Source organism: Polypterus senegalus, chromosome 15 (assembly GCF_016835505.1).
Source record: "Polypterus senegalus isolate Bchr_013 chromosome 15, ASM1683550v1, whole genome shotgun sequence".
Lineage (NCBI taxonomy): Eukaryota > Metazoa > Chordata > Cladistia > Polypteriformes > Polypteridae > Polypterus > Polypterus senegalus.
The window spans coordinates 75,382,927-75,407,430 of NC_053168.1; the positions used below are offsets into that span (position 1 = coordinate 75,382,927).

At 36.7% G+C, this 24,504-nt stretch overlaps 1 protein-coding gene across 2 annotated transcripts in view; it reads right to left on the reverse strand.

Moving 5' to 3' along the window:
- cdk6 (cyclin-dependent kinase 6) overlaps window positions 1-24,504 on the reverse strand; it is a 206,501-nt gene that overhangs the window by 144,942 nt on the left and 37,055 nt on the right. For both annotated transcript variants that reach the window (XM_039737230.1, XM_039737229.1), the window contains exon 3: window positions 14,134-14,269. In XM_039737230.1, the coding sequence (XP_039593164.1) occupies window positions 14,134-14,269 (136 nt within the window). The remainder of the gene's footprint in view (window positions 1-14,133; window positions 14,270-24,504) is intronic.

The window sequence follows — 24,504 nt, forward strand, 5'->3', positions numbered from 1 at the left end:
CCAACAATTTTCCAAACTTGTTTTTTCAAGTACAGGGTCATGTGAAACAAAGGCTTATGCTTACAAGCAGCCAATTCTAGTCTGGACACCAGTTCAAAAAAGGTCATTCCCACAGTTATTTGAACCAAGCAACCTAAGAACTGCCAATATCTATAATAACATTTCTTTGGATTGAGGGTGAACATCACCATAAACAATGGAAGAATATGGCAACTGCATAAACAAGAAGAAGCAGATCAAAATCAAAGTTAGTCACAAGATGTCTTTACAGTTAAATTTATTTATAATTTTATTTGAGAAGTGAAAACAAGAGAGTTTATAGTCTGAGCCACCAAATGCATTGCCTTAGCCTGGTTAGGTTTCAAACACTCATCTTCCCTCATAATCCAGTTGACTTCCAGCCCTCAAACATGCACATCAAATGGTAAAGCCAACAAACTAAATAGCTGCCTTTCAGCTTGGTACAAATACTCACAGCATTTTGGATGACAGCTGCAGAAGGAAGTGCTCTTTTTATGTGTCCTAAATATGAACTGCAAACTATAAGAACCACTCAGAGCTTCATTTTGGAAGCATACCAAATAATTCACTTACTGTAGCACCAGACAAATACAGTATGTACATATACAAATGAGTGCTGCTTGACTCCGACAGTTAGTGGCAAAAAGTATTTTTTCTCCCAAAGGCTGGAAGAAAATTCACAGGATCCCAGGAAACATTTTGACAGAAGGGACTATAGAAAAAAATAACAAAAAAGAGTAAAAGAGAGAGACAGAGACAGAGAAAAGGAGGGAGGCAGAGCCTGGAGTGTGGCAGATGTTGATAGCTGACACTAGGACTAGCCGGAAAGACGTGTTTCTGTGAGGCCCAATGGGTCTCTACTTCCCCGCAGCTGTCTGTGGATTGCAGCTAATTGTATCCACTTGTTCAGCTCCAGAGAATGCGTCTAAAAGGATCCAAGCACCTCTAGTAACACAGCACAAACACACTTATGCAGATGTTTTCCGGGTACTGTATGATAGGATGCAAACATATTAAACATAGGATGGTAGACAAGGTTTGGGTGAGAGGGTTAAGGAAGAGAAGGGGGAGTGCTGAAGGGAGCGTGGGGTGGTCAAAACTACAGCGTTGCCGCATGACTGCTTTGACACCGGCTGCAAGCAGCATACCAGGCCACCCTGCCAAGACCTCACAAGAAACATGGAGAGGGGCCCACTGAGCCATTCAACTAACGAGCCAGCTGGTCAGCGATTAAAAAAAATGACCGGGGCGAAGGGGAGGGGGAAGTGGTTGGAGAGTAAAGAAACTTGAAACAATGCCATGTACACTCACCCAGAAAACATTGGCAAATGGCACTGAGCAGACTGATGACATTTCTACAGGGCAGCTGTCTCAAAGTACCTGCTTTTCATTTTTCACAAGGCTTTTCTTTTTACTTTCTTTTCTTCTCATTAGCCCCTGAAGCTTTTTCTTTTGGCGTGTGCCTTTCTTTTCTGCTGTCTTTGTTTTTTTTTCTAAAAGTTTCTCAGAAACTTTTTTCAAACATGATTTAACATGCTTTGTCAGTATCCATCTATTACAGGAAAACATTAAGATGTTTTTAAATTTTCAATAATTTTTTCAGTTATTGGAAATAATAAAGTACTGTACTGATATGTCATAACTACACAGGGCTCTAGAAAGAAGGCAGAACCTCATTGTCGTAGAGCTCAAATCAGAACTACTATGATGTTGGCCATTCTCACTTCCTATTCCATCTACCCATTCATTTATTTTACCCTCTTAAGGCAATTTTAGGGTCCTGAAGATTACCATAGCAGCACTGGACACATGGGAGGAACTAGACCTAGACAGGACACTGGTCCACTACAGGAAGCACTCACCGGCAAACCCACAATAACTCACGTAGGTGAATTTTGAGTCGTTAAACAACCTTACTAGCAGATCTTCAGGATGCATGATAATAACTAGGTAAAATTCATGCAAATATGAAAAAAACATAGTACACATATGACCAGGATTTGAACTCAGGACTCAAAAGCTGTGTGACAGAACTATGCCTTACCACTATTGATTATGACATACTAATTAACATCAATGTTTTCAAACTACTTATGTGCAATATAATTTACCTATTCAACATTTAATTAAATTCCCAGAATGTCAGCTCACAGTGAGATATAAAATTTTAACGTCATGGGTGAAAATCCAGCTCCTCAGTCATTTACAGAAGATGTGAGGCTTGATATGACATAGTTCAGTTTCTCTGCTTGCTATTTTGCCTTTTTGGTGGATAACAAGAATGGAGGGATAATGACTGTCTCAATTCATACATAACATGTTGGCCAGCAGCATTGGTTGGCATGTGATTATGTCCCGGTCAGGACAGCAATCCCACACCAAACATATACCCAGCAAGAAAGACATAAAGAAACAAATATTTGGATGACCCTTTATAAATGTCTACACACCTTTCAATGAAAACTCCCTGCAATAACCAGTGGGTAACAATAAATACACAGTAAAAGAAAAACAAAAACAATTAATTAATGGCTAATATCTAAAAACATAAAGTATATACTTAATGCATGACAAAAATATTTAATCTGCTGTCTTTATATTATTTGCAAGTGGAAGCAATATTCAGCAAAATATTTAACAAAGTGTGGGGTTTTAATGAATTATCAAAAATAGCACCACAGTGTCAACGTTTGACATAATGGCAATAAAATGGTTCTAAATTTATTACTTATTAAATCTGCAAGGCTACAGTTAGTGGACTAGCCATGATCACATTCACAACATGCAGAAAGTAAGGCAATGAGCCAGCCTTATGGTGACAAATAAAAGCTCTATAGGCAGTCAAAACACGCTTATAGAGTACATCTTTTATTATGTAAATATGCCCAGAGAAACAATATCAGTTATTGTAGGAAGGCATAATGCAGGACATCTGCCCGTTAACATTTGTGTAATTCTCTCCCTATGATTCATTAACCTCCTCATTATGACCAGGAGACAGGACTCCACAGTGCAGAGGCTGGATACCCCCAGTCACACTCCTGAGGCAGGGACAACTGCTTGATGTCTTTCCAGCTCATTTCATTCAAAGGATCCTTTCATTGATTCCCAAGTGGAGGGTTTGAATGGATTGTTTCTCAGGCTCCAAACCTTTAGAGCTAGGATATGATGTGCTTTGTATAAAAGTTTCTCCATCTGTTTATCTAATATAGTAACTTTCAGTATTTATCTACTGTATACAGTCTATTGACTTTAATCATTTTCTATGTGTCTATGAGCACCATTCCTGTCTTCAAAACTGTATTAGAAAAGCTAATATTTTGTTGAATCTAAAATAGACACTGTGCAGTGGAATGGAATAAGAAACTTTATAGAACTTTCCCTAAATTCTCTGTTTTCGTTTGTTTTTATTCTCTATACAACCACAATACCTGGGTTTGCTTCTGCTCTTTGCTTATAAATATTTCCACACTGCATGTGCTTTTGATAAATCATTAGTTTTCTGTTATCCTTAAAATTGTACTATACTGTATACCCAGTAGAAATATCCAGACCATACAGAGCATGGGAAGTATGAAGTTGATAAGGAAGTAATAGTTAAAAAAGAAAAGACTACACATCAAGAATTACCTATTCCACACATGGCTGAAGACTGCCTTGTAGGAACCTCAGCATTCTGCTAGCATAACAAATCAGAGCAACTGTCCAATAATAAGTCCATTTATGAGATAAAATTTAATAAACAAAATAAGATAAACAAAGCTATTTTCAAAAGTTGGTCAGTGAAATGACTTTCACACATAACCTTAAATGAAATATCCTTTGGTAATCCTGAAGAACTCAAATGGCATCCCATCTACACCACAGACTTTATTAGCCCTGTTTTTCATTGCAAATCTTCCCATTCTAATAGAATGGCATTCTCATGCATTGCTCCATATCTGAGTGTCTTTTATAGACCTTTCCTGAATACTCTAAATGAAGATAAAATGAGGCCATGTAAGTACTTCCCTGCTGCTCAATATACTGTAAATTAGACCAAAACCATGTTAACTGACCTTGTCAAATTAAATAATGAAAAAGTACAGACTGTTACATATGTAAAGTTACATACTTTACTGATTCACATGGCGTGTGTTTAAGTGAGAACATGTTGGCGCAGACAGGTAAATTAAATCTAGAGATGTTGCATTGATAAAAAGACTGATGGGTGAAAGAGTTTTTCCTAGTGTTTTTGGAAGTTGGATACTTGCAGAACTGTATACAAGTAGGGTATATAAATGGCAGGAGCTGAAATTTAGTTCAAGAAAACAAATCTAAAACCTTTGCTCAATGGGTTCTGGGTGATACTTTGATAATGGCAAATTAACTACTGCAGTGCTCCTATTTACACAATGGTGCTAAACTAATTTCCAAATAGAAAGGAAACAAGGAAATAATTCAGCAGTATCCTGGCTTTAAGTGAGTAAAGTATCATGGTGACTAGCAGTGCATGTATGAAGAAACACAAAAACCTAGCCAAGCCACCAAGGATAATGAAGACTTCAGTTCATTACAGAGTTGTCGGGCCTGCCAGCTTTAAGAACAATACAGAAAACAAAACTGGCATGCAAAAGGGCATATTCAAGCTCACAGGTCCACTGGCCAATGTAGATTCAATGATGAAGCAAGCAAGAATGTCTTTGGGATGTAGGAGGGAAACCAGTGCACCTGGAAAAAGCACAGATACAGACATGGGACACATGTGTCAGGCTGGGACTTCCCCAGAGCTGAGAGACAGCACAAACCTCTGCTGACAGCAGAATGGAAAATTACTAAATAAATTACTAATATGCTCAAAAAATTCCCTCGTGTGGATAGGCAGATGCTAATGTAAAATGTGGCAAATAACTAAATCCAAAATATAAATATCCAAAAACAGCAGGCTTTTTTATCTCCCCATACAGTATTAACTCTATATGACACAGTATAGAAATGTACATCATTCAGGCCTAATTGACACCTAATAAATTCAAATACTGTAATAGATCATATCAAATTATTAAAGATATGTGTATTGCTTTAAACTTAATTTTTACTTCATCTACCTGGCATGTTCTGGGTTTAGATTAAATGAAAGCAGAGAGCAGAATAATCTCAACAAAACAAACTACGTATGGCTTAAAAAGGCTTGCTCAGACTTACTCAAAAAGTAATAGCTTGATGCAGTGAGGTGCATTACTGACCCAAAAAAGTATTCTATATGTCTATTTGTGCCACTTGTTCAGTTTCATAGAAGAAGGTTTGTTACAATTGGTTAGACTGCAATCCTACTGAGATCTTCCCTAAACACGACAAGGTCAAAGTCAAGGTTTCATTGTTGCTTCCTAAAATCTTACCAGTGAAATGTAAGCTACAGCAGTAAATGACTGGAATGTGACTTCTTTTTGGTACTTTATGTTTTATTAAGTAATAGCTGAATTACCTGGCATTATTGATATAAATAAGCAGGGGAAAATGTACTTTTGGAAATTCAACATGGCTAACCACAACCCATGATGAGACAAGACAGTTTTAGAAAAAAAGCTGAAATCCAGCGAGAGAGTGATACTGTTATCCAGATTATTTGTGAAGAAAATGTACAATCGCGCTTTGGCCAGTAGAAAACTTGCATGCTGATGACAATGTTCTCCATCATCCATAGCGTACTACTTCTGCCTGATGGGAACTGTAGTCCCTGCTTCAGTGCTGGCTTTTGCATTGCACCCCTCGCTCCAATATGAAATATAGCTGGTATTTTAAGGTGGACCAATGACAAGGCACTTGCAAAATGTATGGGTCAGCCATTTTTGCAGGATTAATGAACAAACACACAAACAGAAATGCAGAATGGCTTACATATTTAGTTATATAAATGTTCCTTGCCTTGCAGAGAAAATGCCCCACACATAAAGCTTTTATAGACTTGGGTTTTATTCTTGTCCTGGTTGCTGTCTGTAGAATACATACATTTCCCCTCTTTGAAAACCCTATTTGTCCTCCCACATCTCAGACAGGCTGGATCACTTTTGGAGAGTTTATGAGTACCTTTAGTTGGAGAAAAACCTCATCCAGTATGGGTTAATGCCTTTTGCCCAATGCTGCAGGATAGGTTGCCTGCAGCTAAAAACTGGAAAAGGTAGGTTTTACAGTTGAAGGGTGAATGAATGGATGATGCTATTAGTGTAATATTTAAGTCTTAATTCAAATATCAAAAATGAAAAGGGTATTTATTTGTTAAGCAATTACTCTTCAATCAAAATTCACAATGGACACAGGCTAAACACATATAATAAAAATATAAATCTGGAGAATATTCACTCAGCTAAAAAGGTGAAAATGACATAAAACATAAAATTGGGATAAAATAAAAAAAACAAACATAAGGATACTACATCAAAAGAGAACAGGCAGAACAAATATTTTAAAGATGCAACTGCTAGCAAAGAATAACAGTGAAAAACGAGGACAGTGTACAACATCAATTTTATCAAGAGTTTTTAAAGTCTTACTTTTCTTAAGTTCGTTATTACCTATAATACTTGCCTAAAATACTTAATTTCCACTGATCTTTGTTTATACAGTATTATCCAAGATTCTACAAAATGTAATATTGTTGGCACTGATATATACAGTAGATGCATCTTCACTTTACTCTTAGTTCTTTCTTCCCTATTAGGGTGTTGTAATTTAATTTGCCTTACAGTGCATCTGGAAAGTATTCACAGCGCATCACTTTTTCCACATTTTGTTATGTTACAGTCTTATTCCAAAATGGATTAAATTCATTTCTTTCCTCAGAATTCTACACACAACACCCCATAATGACAATGTGAAAAAAGTTTACTTGAGGTTTTTGCAAATTTATTAAAAATAAAAAAACTGAGAAATCACCTGTACATAAGTATTCTCAGCCTTTGCTCAATGCTTTGTTGATGCACCTTTGGCAGCAATTACAGCCTCAAGTCTTTTTGAATATGATGCCACAAGCTTGGCATACCTATCCTTGGCCAGTTTCGCCCATTCCTCTTTGCAGCACCTCTCAAGCTCCATCAGGTTGGATGAGAAGCATCGGTGCACAGCCATTTTAAGATCTCTCCAGAGATGTTCAATCGGATTCAAGTCTGGGCTCTGGCTGGGCCACTCAAGGACATTCACAGAGTTGTCCTGAAGCCACTCCTTTGATATCTTGGCTGTGTGCTTAGGGTCGTTTTCCTGTTGAATGATGAAACGCCGCCCAGTCTGAGGTCAAGAGCGCTCTGGAGCAGGTTTTCATCCAGGATGTCTCTGTACATTGCTGCAGTCATCTTTCCCTTTATCCTGACTAGTCTCCCAGTTCATGCCGCTGAAAAACATCCCCACAGCATGATGCTGCCACCACCATGCTTCACTGTAGGGATTGTACTGGCCTGGTGATGAGCAGTGCCTGGTTTCCTCCAAACGTGACGCCTGTCATTTACACCAAAGAGTTCAATCTTTGTCTCATCAGACCAGAGAATTTTGTTTCTCATGGTCTGAGAGTCCTTCAGGTGCCTTTTGGCAAACTCCAGGTGGGCTGCCATGTGCCTTTTACTAAGGAGTGGCTTCTGTCTGGCCACTCTACCATACAGGCCTGATTGGTGGATTGCTGCAGAGATGGTTGTCCTTCTGGAAGGTTCTCCTCTCTCCACAGAGGACCTCTGACAGAGTGACCATCGGGTTCTTGGTCACCTCCCTGACTAAGGCCCTTCTCCCCTGATCGCTCAGTTTAGATGGCCAGCCAGCTCTAGGAAGAGTCCTGGTAGTTTCAAACTTCTTCCACTTACAGATGATGGAGGCCACTGTGCTCATTGGGACCTTCAAAGCAGCACAAAGTTTTCTGTAACCTTCCCCAGATTTCTGCCTCGAGACAATCCTGTCTTGGAGGTCTACAGACAATTCCTTTGACTTCATGCTTGGTTTGTGCTCTGACATGAACTGTCAACTGTGGGACCTTATATAGACAGGTGTGTGCCTTTCCAAATCATGTCCAATCAACTGAATTTACCACAGGTGGACTCCAATTAAGCTGCAGAAACATCTCAAGGATGATCAGGAGAAACAGGATGCACCTGAGCTCAATTTTGAGCTTCATGGCAAAGGCTGTGAGTACTTATGTACATGTGCTTTCTTGATTTTTTTATTTTTAATAAATTTGCAAAAATCTCAAGTAAACTTTTTTCACGTTGTCATTATGGGGTGTTGTGTGTAGAACTCTGAGTAAAAAATGAAGATAATCCATTTTGGAATTGCTGTAACAAAAGGCTGTAACATAACAAAATGTGGAAAAAGTGATGCGCTGTGACTACTTTCTGAATGCACTATATATATTGTGTTCCTAACTGCTTAATCTATCTGTAAGATACTAATATATTGACATATTTTGCAGTTTATCACCAGGCATCTATCCACATTTGCCATTTCTCTTCTTGTTCTTCCCTTGATTTTTTCATCACTTTGCTGTTCTTGACATTTATTATCAATACCCTTTGCTTCTAGCTTGCTCTTCCACATTATTAGTTTCCATTGGAACTAATGCACACTTTAGGATGGCGGATGGAGGAAGTACTGGAAATGTTAAAGCTGTGAATATTCATAATAAACAACTGTGGCCCAAAAGCCAACTATCCTGAGGTAATGAGCCCTGCGTGGTTGGACAAATCACACAGGCAGGATAAGAATGATTTAGAGACATACAATGAGGAAATGATACAAGGACATGAACGGATTTCCAATAGGTTAATCAATAGGTAGTATCAATGAAAATATACATCAATCTATATTGTTATACAGGGTCTTTCTCAGAAAGTGTTGTATGAAGTAATAATTACTGACATTATAATGCAAAAATAGTCGTGTGTGAAGAAACACATACACTTGAAATCAAATTTCATGACTCTTAACGCTGAAAGGGAGCCATGCTGCTCTCCCATAAAATTACATGTAGGTTTGGTAAGAACAAAAACAAGATGACCTTATTTAATTTAACAGTAAGCATTTTTCCCCTTTATTTCTTGCATATGGGTATTCACTTATGGTTTTCCAGATTTGTAGCCACACATAATATTAGCATCAAACGTAATGTCTATTCATCAAGACAAATGAGTTTACAAGCACCTTCAAGTTTAGTGCCATGTAGACTGTCTGTACAAAATGTACAGTACTTTTAAAATATTTTGAACAGCAAATAAGATGTATCTGTTCACTGCTGAGACCTTATTCATTTAGAGCTTCAGGGCTAAGGTGGAAGAAATATGATCGAGGAGTTTAATGGAAAAAAAGTGTGGGAAATATGTCTTTACAGTATTGTTTTCATTTAGAAGGAAACTGTTATATATCTTTTGATCTGACTTTTTAGATAATGTAATCTTGGCTGAGATAAGGGCTGTATTTCCAGTTTTAAAAGCTCTCATCCACCTTTGTATACCATTACATTTACAAGCAGATGCATGTTTTTACCTTTGCAAAAGAAGCTTTCAATAGGAATTAATTATTAGCTGTAATGTCATCGAAATAAGCCACATTATAACAGTTTGTGGTTTTACTTAATTGCCACGTGATCACAGGAATGTTTGGCATTGTATATTAGAGGTATGGTTTCGCAAATGTTTTGCTGCAGTATTGTAAGCCTAAAAATAGCAAAAATTCACTTGCATAAACTCTACATAAAAGTGTGTGTAATAATGCCAAATCATGTCAGTTCTCGCAATGGAAATTAAAAAGAATTTAGACAAATAATATATATACTCATGCCCACGGGCAAGCACACCACACTGTGTTTATAACTTGCTGAGAAAGCTTGGAGGTTTCTGTTTTTATTTTCAGATGCTAAATCCTGTTTTTAACACAAAATAATACCTCATGGAACTACTTTATACCTTCATCAAAAACAATGAAGTAAATACAAATAAATCTCAAACATTCATGGCTTTGACAAGAGAGAGGCACATTAATGTGCCCCATATCCACTCAGCCATCCATTTCTTAAAATAACTTTAAAAAATAATGATTCACAGTGAGTAGGGGTATCAAACTCATTTTAATTCAGGGCCAAAAATAACACTTTACAGCATATACCAAGCACAAACCAAAATATATCAACAAGCAATTATAATATTTTCTGTGCAAACAAGACATCTCTCTGCTCATCACAATTGTACATTCTGCCTCATGTCTCTCTTGAAACTGTCTTCCCTCTTTAATAAGTTTTCTGTCTTTTGGGCACTGCAGTGGGATAGGAAAGCCATCAGCAGCCAACCAAAATCAGCACTGAGTTAAAAAATGATGTCAGTGGATAAATTTGGCTGAGACGGGATGCACACAAAAATTTGTAGCTAAAGAAAACTTAGTTTACACCTGCACTAAAGCACATCAAGATAGGTTGGCAATTGACCACATCAAAATGGCATGTGGCACGTCACCCTCTTTTCACTTTTTTCTTGTTGTGTCACTATAAGCAGCCAGTTTCCATTCAAACACATTTAAGTAGTACAGACGGACTGTGCTACATATATAAAAATGAGAGGAACACTGATACAGGTTATTTATGAAACACATGTTAAAGGGTCTCTGAAAAAACTAACAGTCATTGCTGGGCGTTTGTATCAAGTTTAAAATATTGATCAATAGGTTTCTTTGAAATTGTCAAATGGCTGGATACAGTCTGCATGCCTTGAATCTGAAACCCCTGATGCAGAGCAAGAACTTTTGCCAGGGGTACTCAGCACAAGACAAGGATAGGATGTCAGTTTATCATAGAGCAGATGCATGAACATGTAGTTATACTGGGTCCATTTATAGCTTCTAATTAACGTTAAAAAATTACATTTGTGATATTGTTTGTGATTTCGTAACCAGGCTGTGATCTGGAAAAAAAATCTGAGTATAACAGGCACCATTATACTGTGCCACCACATTATCCCTCCTGAAATTAACCTTTTGTAAATACTGCATCTACTTCTTGGACCATAACTTTTGGAGGAAATCTAGACCTGTGCCATGTCAATGGATCTTAGACTCAGGAGTAGACAGGTGAACTGGGGCTGAAATCACTTGCAAGAAGAAGAGAAGCTAAGCATAACAGAGAATGAGTGACAGACTAAGACACTGGCAGAGAGATGTATTATTTGGAGAGTTTGAGGTGGGCAAGTATTTGAGTCATCCCCTTGAGGTGGTCAGGTGATAAGCATCTATTAGGGTAAGTCCACAAAACTTGCAGGGCTTGTTGTTTTGTTGTTCATCTTACACTTCGCTGTTCTCTTTTTATCTGTTTCTCACTTGTATTCTTTAATAACAAATACTAAATCTTTTTACCTTTCAGCTTCCAGATTAAGACAGTCAATGTGACATGTCCCTTCCTGTTAAAATATAAATCAAATGCTTAAAATTGTGATTAGCGATAATATACAAAAAGAGATACCCTCTGCCTATTGTTGATTACACCTTAACCCACCTGATGCACTACAGTCAACCCTTGTTTATCGCGGTTAATCCCTTCCAGACTCTGCCGCGATAAATACATTTCCGCGAAATAGGATTCTTTATTTATAAATTGAATATTTTTACAGTTAGAGCATAGAAAACCTGTTTATGACCTTCTAAATACATATTCTAACATCATTAGAGCCCTCTAAACATGAAATAACACCCTTTAGTCAAATGTTTAAACTGTGCTCCATGACAAGACAGAGATGACAGTTCCGTCTCACATTTAAAAAAATGCAAACATATCTTCATCTTCAAAGTGTGCGTCAGGAGCAGAGAATGCCAGAAAGAGAGAGAGAGAGAGAGAGAGAGAGAGAGAGAGAGAGAGAGAGAGAGAGAGAGAGAGAGAGAGAGAGAGAGCGAGAAAAGCAAACAATCAAAAATCAATAGGGCTTTTTGGGCTTTTAAGTTTGCGAGGCACCACCGGACAAAGCAGCTACAAGGAAGGCAGCAATGTGAAGGTATTCTTTCGGCATTTTTTGGAGGAGCGTCCGTATCCTCTAGGCAAACAGCCTCTGTGTAAACAGCCCCTCTGCTCACACCCCCTCCGTCAGGAGCAGAGAATGTCAGAGAGAGAGAGAGAGGCAGAGACAAGCAAACAATCCAAAATCAATACTGTATGTGCTGTTTGGGCTTTCAAGTATGCGAAGCGCCGCACGTCATTGAGGAGTTTTATTTAATATGTAATACATAATCTGATTGGGTAGCTTCTCAGCCATCCACCAATAGCGTCCCTTATTTGAAATCAACTGGGCAAAGCAACTGAGGAAGCATGTACCATGAATTAAAAGACCCATTGTCCGCAGAAATCTGCAAACCAGCAAAAAAATCCGTGATATATATTTAGATATGCTTACATTTAAAATCCGTGATAGAGTGAAGCCGCGAAAGTCGAAGCGTGATATAGCGATGGATCACTGTATTTTAAAACATTAAAGCCCAGAAAAAAGGAAACAATTCAAATGCCTTTGGGTGTCAATTTGTAATTTTTTGAAAGCAAACTAAATTGGTTTATAATGAATTCAATAATCACTTTAGTGATATTAGCAAAACTGCAACAAAGCCTTTTCTTTTTTATGAACTAGTTTGTAGCAAGTTTAAGAATAGGTGAATGATGTGGCCATCAGCTTGAAACATGTCAACACGCTGGAAAAAGAACCAATGTAATTTCAATGTGTTATTTCACTGTAGTGGGAAAAAGGAGAGCTTCATTTGTCGTTACATGAACAGAAACAAAACTTCCTGACATTTGAGGCCACCAAGATCTGCTGCATGCTTACAAGAACGTACTTGTGCAAGGCAACACTTTCTACAATTAATTTTATTAAAAAAAAAGCAAAACATTTTGGGAGGGTAAATATTAAACACTGCTTTCAGATTTCTTCCAAATATGCCAACCCATTTTAATATGAAAAATATGAGAGTCTAGCCTTTAATTATACATTTTTTTACTACTGCTTAGTGTATATTGATATATTAAGTCAAACTAAAGTTCAGAAGTAAGGCTTTCTTTTACATCAAGTAATCTTTATTTTTTGTCAGAATGGTTGGCAATTAACTTTAAATTACTTAATAATGTAAAGACACAATTTCTTTTTCGTAATCACACAGGGAAGAATGTAGAACTCAGTTTTGCTTGGATAGGGCTTACACCACGTCTGTAGAAACAGATTCAAAGTCTGTGCACCTTGCGAGGTGCTCTTCTTACAAGTCAGACTGTTAAAGCTATTCTCACAAAATTTTGAAGATTTATTCCATTTAACAAATATTCACTTAGACATCAGATATACTAGTAAAAAAATGTAATTCATTTAGCTGGTGGGAATAAAATTTTTTGTAAAGCACTTTCAGTTAACATGTACAGTCAAGAATACAACACAAGTGGAGAAGGACAAACAAACTGTGATTGCATTCACTACACTTTTAGCATGCAGACTTATTTTGCTAAACTGGAAGAATCCTAACTCTCCTCTTCTAAGTCAGTGGGAAACCAATGTTTTATACTATTTGAAATTGGAAAAAATCAAATTCTCAGTTAGAGGATCTGTACAGATTTTTTTCAAAACATGGCAGGATCTAATCAGTAATATTTTAGAATAAGCTCTTAAAGCAGAGAGGAAGCAATTATTTCTGTATTTCTTTTTCTTCTCCATTCATCATATCATACTCATCAGTTTAGGTATGTTTACAAGCCTTAAGTTTTACTCCGCTGGCCATGCTCTCTCTCTCAGGGGTGGGGGTCGACTTGTTCTCAATCCTACTTTATGTAAAAATTGATTGATTTGTATGGAATGATTGCAATAAAATTAATAAAATTTCAAAAAAAAAAAAGAATACAACACAAAATATTAAGCAGGAAAAACACATAAACGACATACATATAAAAATATATAAATATTTACACTAAATGTACAGTTTTGTTTCAATCATGTATGCAGTAATACAAAACATATCTGTTTAGCTAACTGAAAATTTCCCAAACAGCAGGATTTATTAACAGTGTTGTGTGTAAAAATGGCGTAATTCAAGATAAACTCTCATTCTAACTTAAAAATACGTAAAATGAGAAGGGCAAATAGCACTGCATTGTACCTTAATTGTTTCAGGTGGCACACCTGGCTCAGGAGCTTTTTCTAGATAGGTAGTTAAATCCTGATCAACATGTTCAAAGACCAAAGTCAGCCTGGTCTCTCGATCAGTCCTTGACACTGTGCATACATCAAAGAGCCTGAGGGAGAAACATACAACAAGGGATTATTACTTTAAATTTTCAATGAAATGTAAACTAAACAGCTAAACAAACAATAGATAGATAGATAGATAGATAGATAGATAGATAGATAGATAGATAGATAGATAGATAGATAGATAGATAGATAGATAGATAGATAGATAGGCCTCATACAGTGCTGTATATGTAGATATGGCAAGCAACAGCAAAAGGCTGGCAACCAAGAATCAGCAACACCTCAAGTGGCTTTACGGATATATACAGAACACCCTAAGGTGCCTTACGATCAAAGTAAAATGTCTTTTCTCAGAATGAAATATATATGTGCTATGAAGGGAAGAAGGGCCTTTGCTCCCACTGTAAGAAAAAAAGGAATATTTGTGTAGTGAATCATGAGTAGTTTGGTTTACTGATTCCTTACCACCTGTCCTCCACATTTATTTCTATAACAAAATCTTTATTTTAATATATCAGGGTTCTCTAGTGTTTTTGTTTTTGATATTGGGTGGTTCTAAAGTGTGTCACCATAACCCAGTTCAATAACCTTTCTTTTCCATAGCATCTTGCACATTCATCACTATTTCTTAAAATAGCAGCTTCCAGAAGTACAGGAACTTTTCTGTTATAGACTGTGTTTTATTGAACTTTTTATTAATCACACTGTTCAGGTATATCTCCTTCCTTTAGCCCAATTCTGCACTGGTTATATGAGTTATAAGTCAAATGCATGGGTCAATATTTATTGGCATCCATATGGAAAATTGTGTGCAAAGGCAGAAACAAGTTTTGAAAAGCCCAAGTAAAAATATTAGTAACAAGTGGAAAGTGACACAACCTACAAAAATGTTGCAAGTGTAATAATCTTCCTTCTGGTAACATAAAATGGACAGAGGAACATAATGAGTCAATTCAAACCATTTCATTCAAAGCTACAAATGTGTCATAAAGATTAAAGGGGAAAAACACATGCTTATAGTCCCATCTTGATGCAAGTCAGTCTTCTTTTGTGAGTTCTCGTTCTCACAAGGCAAATTCAAACGTATAGCAGGCCTACATCCTTGTTTCTGAAGGCCATTTACTGCCATCATTTTAGTTCCTTATATGATCTTTTTCTCCAACCAGGAATCTTAAGTGATTTCTATTTGCTCTTCTGCACTTTTCAAAATGCTAGTTTGTCCTCTTGTACTTATTCTGAAATGGATTATTCCTGATGGTCAACCTACTTGCTGGCAAATGATCACAACAATTAAGTTTACTTTATAACCTAAAGACGCCACTTTATTGTTCTTTAAAACTGCCGATCTTATCGTAACTCTCCAGTATATTTTCACTGTTGTGCGTTTGATATTCTATACCGATTAATATGTTTGTATATATACCAATAAGTGACCTCAATTATGTAATAAATTAAAAAGTTATTTAATGCATTGAATTAGCTATTATTATTTATTCTCTTCCTGACTGGATGAGAAATTTACATTAAACTGACAAAGATGAAGCCCATAAATAGTGACATCATAACATCACACTATTCTATCTATAAAAATGACAATAATTTGAAGAAAATTGCAGGGGAAATTCCAATACTGCCATACTCTTGTAGGCGTCTTTCCCATTTTTGATTTACTGCTGTCTTATGGGGATTTGGTGTCACAGCAGGGTAGTTTTGTCAATTCCCAGAACTTAAACCTCACTTTGATTCCCAACAAGGTTTGTGTATTGTGTTTACTTCCCACAGTTCAATGACATCCTATTAAGATGTCTGACATGTCTAAATTGTCTTGGTGTAGTTTTTATATGGGTGCATTTAGTAGTTAAGCAGAATGCTATCCATAGTTTGTTGTTACATGTTGTTCATTGCCTATGAATAACAATTGTATTCTCTTTTTAACAGTCTGATTGCATTCTTGTTTGAACTGAATATATAAGTATATCCACATGAATGTTAAATATGACATTTAAAAATGAATGATGAATGCATATCAATGTGTGACAAGTCTAACCAGTACACAGTCACTTTGTTTTGTCACTCGTATACTGTATATGCCTAGTTTGGAGCACAGAGGTTTTTTCCGAAATCTGCAGTCACTAAGATGGTATATGTGCATACTTACATTTTGAAGAATAATCAGTATTTGTGAAGGGTATGTCTTAAAAGGATAAAATTGAAAATGGCATTAATGGTAAAGACTGTTATCACATGCACGTCATGGGAGCGCCTGCCTGGCTCTGAAATGGAAAGTACAGGGAAGGATGAGTGTTACACTGTCCTCAATTAACCCCCTTCTATTTCCCTAAAACTGGAGGATGACTTTCAGGTCAAACAACTCTGGCCTGGGCCTTTCTGCCCTGGGACCTATATAAGAAGAGACGTGACCAGCAGTCAACTGTATTTGTGGACTCTAAGCAAAAACATTACATTTGGTAGATGAACAGCCATTCAAGAAGCCTAAGGAACAAACCATTGGTACTATACTTTGTTTTATTAAGTACACATATGAGTCCAAATTTCATTGTTGAATACATGGGGTACTGCCTAATGCCCCAAATAGCTGACAATGTTTTTTTGATTGCTTCACGCAGACTGTTAAACTAAACAACTAAAATAAAACTTTTCATGAATATCTACGTCATTTACTCTATGAAAACTAAAACATTACAATGAGAGTAAGGTTAAGAAAAGGTCCTGGGGCCTCATGTATAAACGGTGCGTACGCACAGAAATGTTGCGTAAGAACTTTTCCACGTCCAAATAGCGATGTATAAAGCCTACACTTGGCGTAAAGCCACGCACTTTTCCACGGTACCTCATGCCTTGTCGTACGCAAGTTCTCAGCTCGGTTTTGCAGACTGGCGGCACCCGGTGTCAAAGCAGTACTACTGTTCCTGTGTGGTTACTCTTTATTTTCCTGACGCGGCTTTATAAATACACTGAAACTAACCGCATATTGTTTATTAGTGTCTCAGCCAATGCAAAACGTTTTAAAGCCTTTCCTGTACAGACCTCGCGGTTCAGAAACAGTTTCATCCCAAAAACTCTAAACGCACTTAATCAATTGCTCCTTGTAGAACTGTTAATACTTATAAGTACAATCACCCCACTGTAAACTTGCACTATAGTTATAAAATCGCACAACCTGAGCCACTTTATAAAGTGCGTATTTACATATGATGACAATATCATTTTTAAGGTGAAATGCAGCAAAATATGTTTATTAAATTATACAGATAAAACTATATATATATATATTCTTCACTGGGAGTGTCGTTAAGGATAGAATAATTAAACATGTACTACGAAGATATTTCAATGTTCCTTAAACGTTAACTTCTATTACAGAGCTGATTGTGTGGCGATCGGTTACTTGGGGAAAGAAAAGCACTGACTGCAGTGACGGCTACGCCAACATATATTGAATATAACACAGAAAGAGAAAAAATCAACACAGCTAAAACACAGCGCAAATTTCGGCAAAAGTTAAATGCTTGTGTCATGAGCACGAGGCGGCTATGCAGTGTCCACAATGGACGAGGCCATCCACCGGGCATAAGCTACCTCACTGACATTGGCGGGCGAAGGAGCCACCGATTCTTCCTCTGCCCAGTGGCACCACAAGCCTAGAGCCGCCCCTGAGTACTGCTGCAATAAATTATTTCATGGAAGTGAAACACATGTTTAATAACGTGCTTTAACTCCTATCATCATAAAAATGATATCACGTATACATCTCAGTATTTTAGTTATTCAGAGAGCTGTAATATCACGAATGTAATTGATTCTGTGTCCAGTTGGAGGAAGAGAGCCGGTTTAAGAAGCAAGTACTGATTCACACACATACAAACAAAGTATTTAACGTGCTACTTTAATTACGATGTGATTTGAGAAACTGGTTAATTAAACGATTTTAAGATGAAGTTTATGATGTTCTACTTTAATGACAAAATAAACTACGTGATTAAAGTGGAAATGTCGAGATTGAAGTTGACATTTCGTGCTTTTTCCCCACCGTGTGCCTTTTTCTCTGTACCCTAATAAGCTTTCATATAACACTCAGACAGTGGGCTACAACTCAGATTTTCACGGCGACTTTGATATATGACTTTTTTTTTTCCGGCACTGTGCGATTTTGTGAACGTGAGCTTTCAAGTTTCCCCAACACGCTATGTCACTCGATCAGCTTCCTTTTGTTGATTATACCACGGTTTATTTGAACAAATAGTATGTTTTTCCTTTGCCTCCACTTGGTATTCGCTGAAATTCTTATATTTTCCCCCGTGCTTTTCCCATTGTCTTTTCACAGAAGGCTGAGTTTAAGGGCGATTTATATTGATTTGCATATTCAAAGAGGCGTAATTCTGGGAGGAGTTGGGGCGTTACATAAAGCGCGTGCACGAGCGTTAGTTCACACTGATCGGGATTTATGTAGTCGAAGAACGTGGAAGTTGGAGTACGCACAGATTCCTGCATCTGGATTTTTCTGTGCGTAAGCACATTTCGTCTTTTGTGCTTACGCCATGTTATAGTGCGAGTTCTACGCACGACGTTATACATGAGGCCCCTGGTGATGGCTACCCTCTTCAGATGGCAACATGTGTATGACAGCAATCAAATGCTTTGACCATTCACATGCTAAGTTGTATAACACAGAGGGCTAGTGCACTGCAATAAACCTGCTTAAACAAAGTCAAAAATTATTCAGTGACACTTATTTTTTTACCTCCTCTTATACACTGATTTTTACGCACTACAAATATTCTCCATTCTTTAATTCACATCTTTATCCTCTTTGATTTCCCTTCATCTTTTATTTTTGCAAATAAAATCTCAGCTTTTTAGAACTGTTCCACAATTGTTAAAGGAATTTTAGAGATAATTCTTACCTACCAACATAAAGGGCAACTTGGCAGGAACTTGCCGCAACACGTGCACCAATGGGAAAAAATTGTTTGAAGCACTTTGGTTTTAAACAATTCTGGGAGTTTTTCAAAAGGAGTTAAGACTTAAGGAGAGGCAAGATATAGCTCACAAGGAGGAGTCTGTCTGCAAAACGTTTATCACTTAACATTTGGCAATAGAGATAAAAAGAAAAGAAAAGAATTACAGGCAAGATGCCTTTTGTATATTGAACTTCCTTTTAACTTGGAAATAAAGGGGATTTTTAACTATAAAGAAACCATGCCAGTAACTGAGTTTAGGAGTAAAGGTACACATAACAACAATATATTTCAAGTTCTGAAAAGCACAGAGCTGCATTTTTACAATGAAGGAGAAGTACAATAGGTTAGACACTGAAGAATAATCCTGTTGTCTCATTTTCCATTGGTGGCAACGCTGACATTTAGCAGTATTAAGACACACTGCTGGTCCAGTAAAGCTATAAATGCAACTGGAAGTGGATGTGTGGTTTAAAATTGCAACCAAGAACAGAAAAGGATACTCTTCTAGATGAACTTTTTGAATTGCAGTGCAATTTAGAATTTCAAGAAAAAAACACAGAGGACATGCAGTTTTAGCCTGGAATGAAAGGCTATTATCCACAATAGCTTCAGAAGTAGACATAAGATAATAGTTCCTGATTAAATACTGCATGTAATGAGAGTATTCTAACAAGAAAATGGACTAATAAGACTTTAACATGAGATGATCTCGGTGGTTTATAAGGACTGAAGTGTGTATTCAAGTTTGCTACCGTATTTGAGCTAGTGTGGCAATGTAGAAACTTATAAGTAGTGCTGAGCTCAGCATACCCAGGGTTAAATGAAGGTTTAGGTAACAATACCATTTAACGTTATTAAACATTTTTCATGTATCCCAAACAACAGGTTAAAAAATGAATGTTATGAAGTTTAAGTTATGGAAAAATACTTCTGCTTTAAAATAAGTTTGAAAATACTAAAACAGGATAATGGCTTAATTTAAGGATACATCAGACATGTGAAACTGAAAGGTAAAAAAACTAGTGTAGGATAATGTCTAAAACCATAACACACACTGCTTCATATATTCCAGTATTGGAATATCGGGTGTATCATGGTTGCACCAGACACAAGGCAGGACCCAAACTTGGTTCAACGCAGAACACAATCACAGGTATAAGGCCAACATTATGCAGAAATAGGTAAAATCTGAAAAACTGCACAGACAACATTCAGGCCATGATTTAGAGTTATGAGGAAAGAGCACTATCCACTATACAAATATGCCAATGATGAAAGAACAAATACAGAAGGTATAAAGATATATATATATATATATGTAACCACGCCTCCTGATGCCTTGCATCATCACAGCACTAAAGACAAATATAATACAAAGCTGGACCAGCATTTATTTGGGTGACATACAACTCAGAAATTACTCCCATTTATGGTGGACTATTTCTACAAAACATACAGCCTTTTAAAGAGCAGTGGAAGTTTAAAATTCAATTTAAAAGTATGAATATTTCAAAGTAACATTGTTATACTCACTAACTGTGGTATTAGAGATTGGTAGTGTGATTCATTTTGAATAAAACATACAAGCAGGAATTTCACTGTACCCTGCATACATGACAATACAGGTAATGACCTTATAAACCTAAAAATAAAAAGGTTGAATTAAGAAATCAATTTCTTAATGCATACTGTATATATTAATAGAAGTGGGAAAAACCTAGGAAAACAAAAAATAATGTTTTAAGGATTGCATTGAATATACAATGTCAGGAAACTTCATTTTCAATTCTGTTTCTGGATGATCTGTTAACTAAGATGTTTCCTCTCTGAACAAAGTGTTGTGTCAGCAATGGGCTTTTTTTTCTTGTGGTAGCTGAAATGGCAATGGACATTACAGTTAAAACTGTTTTACTTCTCCTCCTGAAATTCTGCTGAGTATTGTATATGAATTGTATTCTGCTTCTTACCCTTGCTATCACATTTAAGGTAGAATGGTCTCACACTGTTGCATGATTTTTCATTTTAGATAAGGACAAATGTAATTCACTGTCTGTAGTAAAATCCTCATATTTTAATGCTAGCTTTTCTAATATTTTCTGGTTTCATTCCACCAGTTTTCCAAGGAATGCCTTTCTAATGGACTCTAATCCTCATCCAAAAACTAAAGGATAATCAGTAACTCAATATATTGTAGATAATTCTTTGCCATTTCTACAAAAACAAAACATCGTAATAATCAGGTTAGATTTTTGCACCCAGCATCACACAGTTGTTGCATAATTGATGCCTCCAGCATGCTACTGTTAGGAGAAAGCTGAAGAGTTACATGCCCTGCCCAAGAGGCATCAAAGCGGGTATACCAGTTGTATATACAGCACATTGCAAGCTGATGCAACACCAAATGCTGCTTGTTCAATGTCAGAAACAGTTTGGCAAACTGGGCAAGTCTTCCCCCTAGCCCTTTTTTCAACTGGTTATATTGTGCACCACAAAATACTGTAATCTAAATCCAGCTATACTGGTAATGCATCTTCCAAAGTGTCATCAAAATTGTGTAAAGAATGTTGGCTGATATCAGAAAACTATAATCACACACCAAATAACAGTGTCATCTACAACAGTGAAAATAAAATGGTTAAAATGGACAAAATAATACAGACATTGGACAGTGAAATTCAGGGTTATTCAAAAATGTTGTCCATTTTAACCTTCTATTTTTTATTTGCTAGATTATATGTTTCTTTCTTTGAAACTCTGCCTCTAAGGCCAGCATCCTTGCGTTGTCTTTTTACTGTTGCATGTAACGCTAGTTTTTTGGCAAGTACTGTTTAAGGAAGCAGCCAATTGAATTCCTGTAAGGCATTTTTTTTTCTCAAACTGCACATTTCTAATGTACTTATTCTTTTGTGTAACTGTAAATCTGAGTCTATCCTGATTAGATCTTGTTTATCCTCTTCTCTTAAGATAGTGGGCAACTTTGTATGAAATCTTCAGATTTTTGGCAATCTGTCACATGGAATATTGCTAATTTCAAAAAAAACAACAGAAGACTGACATGTTTCTCAAGGAAGCTGTTTCATTTTGGTAATTCTAAAACCCAGAAATTAACTTTAGGAATACCTTGAAACCAAAGGTATGCACTAAGGCAATTTAAATGCCTTATTAAACAGAATAGCAGGTTTCAGCAATGCTAACACAATTACAAAGGTTTCTCTAATAAACACTTAACACTTAAGCATAATTAATTAATGATGAGAGAGTTTACCATTAACACTCGGAAATAATAACTGTTGAAAATGGGGCTTTGCAGTCAAACAAGTTGTTCAGAGTCAACATGTCCTACAGCTCTTTGCTGACAATTTAACTGCATCTGATTGTCTCCAGCAAAGACTGCTCTTTCCCAGAACAACGCACCACTCCTCAAGCTAAAAGTCATCTATAACATGAACCACTGTCAGTGATGTGTACTGTATTATGTGTAGAATTTCTGGTATAGTTTTATTTCTAACAGGCACAGTACTCATACCCAATAGATTTGACTACTAAATATTATTAAATATTTAGTATATAGGAAAACATGACATTGTTTCAGACAGGGTTCTAAAGTGCATTACATATGATATATTATAATGCACCTATTGTTTTACAAAGAGTTAAATGTATGTTGAATAAAGTGGAAAAAATAATCATGTTTGATATTCTATTAGATAATTTTAAAGCACAGATGAAAAGAATGGAAAAGAGATTAAGAAGTGAGGCTCCTTTTCCTACCGTTAATTATTTTTAAATGGGAGGTCATTAAGAGGCTAATTTTACCAGAGAAAAGATACATCACACAATTAAATGATCTGAATAGCTTCCCGGGGGTCTTTACTTTAAAATGAAGCAGAGCACATGCTAAACATATATAAACATAGCAGATAAGGCAAAAGAAGACCGTAAGAGAGTCTTTCAGTATTTCAGTAGCAAAAGAACAGTCAAGGAGGAGGTGAAGTTCATCAGAAATAGTAAAGGGGAATTAAAAGATACAGACAATGAAATAGCAGATGCCCTAAACTTACATTTTTCTGAGGTGCTTACAAATGAGCAAGTGGATAACCTCCCAGAGGTAACAGGGACTACTAAGGAGGTACTAAGGGATTTGGAAATTATAGAGGGAGAAGTACTGCTCAGAGATTCCGAAGGATTGGAAAGTGGCAAATATCATCCCATTATACAAAAAGGGTGACAGGGCAGATCCAAGCAACTATAGGCCAGTAAGCTGAACATGTATCACAGGAAACTTAATGGAAGGAATTATTAAGGATAAAATTGAGCCATACCTGGTAAGGACAGGAGTTAATCTGAACAGTCAGCATGGGTTCAGAAGAGGGAGGTCGTGTTTTACTAACATACCGGAATTCTAAGAGGAGGCAACGAAAGGATATGATCAAAGTGGAGCATATGATATTATTTATCTTGACTTTCAGAAAGCATTTGATAAGGAGCCACATGAGAGGTTGGGCATCAAACTAAAAGAAGTGGGAGTTTAGGGTGATGTTTTTAGATGGGTGCAGAATTGGCTCAGACACAGGAAGCAGAGGGTGATGGTGTGAGGAACCATATCAGAATTAGCTGATGTTAAGAGTGGTGTTTCACAGGGGTCAGTACTAGAGCCGTTGCTATTTTTAATATATATAAATGATTTAGATAGGAATATAAGTATCAGGCTGGTTAAGTTTGCAGATGATAGCAAGATAGGTGGATTAGCAGATAATTTGGAATCCATTATATCATTACAGAAGGACTTGGATAGCATACAGGCTTGGGCAGATTTGTGGCAGATGGAATGTAATGTCAGTAAACGTAAAGTATTACACATAGGAAGTAAAAATGTTAGGTTTAAATACGCAATGGGTGGTCAGAAAATCGAGAGTACACCTTATGAGAAGAATTTAGGAGTCATTGTGGACTCTAAGCTATTGACTTCCAGACAGTGTTCAGAAGCCATTAAGAAGACAGAATGTTAGGTTATATAGCACGATGTGTGGAGTACAAGTCCAAGGAGGTTATGCTCAAGATTTATAATACACTGGAGAGGCCTCATCTAGAGTACTGTACGTAGTTTTGGTCTCCAGGCTACAAAAATGACATAGCAAAACTAGAAAAGTCCAGAGAAGAGCGACTAGGCTGATTCCAGGGCTACAGGGGTTGAATTATGAGGAAAGATTAAAAGAGCTGAGTAAATACACTTTAAGTGAAAGAAGATTAAAAGATGACATGATTGAAGTGTTTAAAATTATGAAGGGAATTAG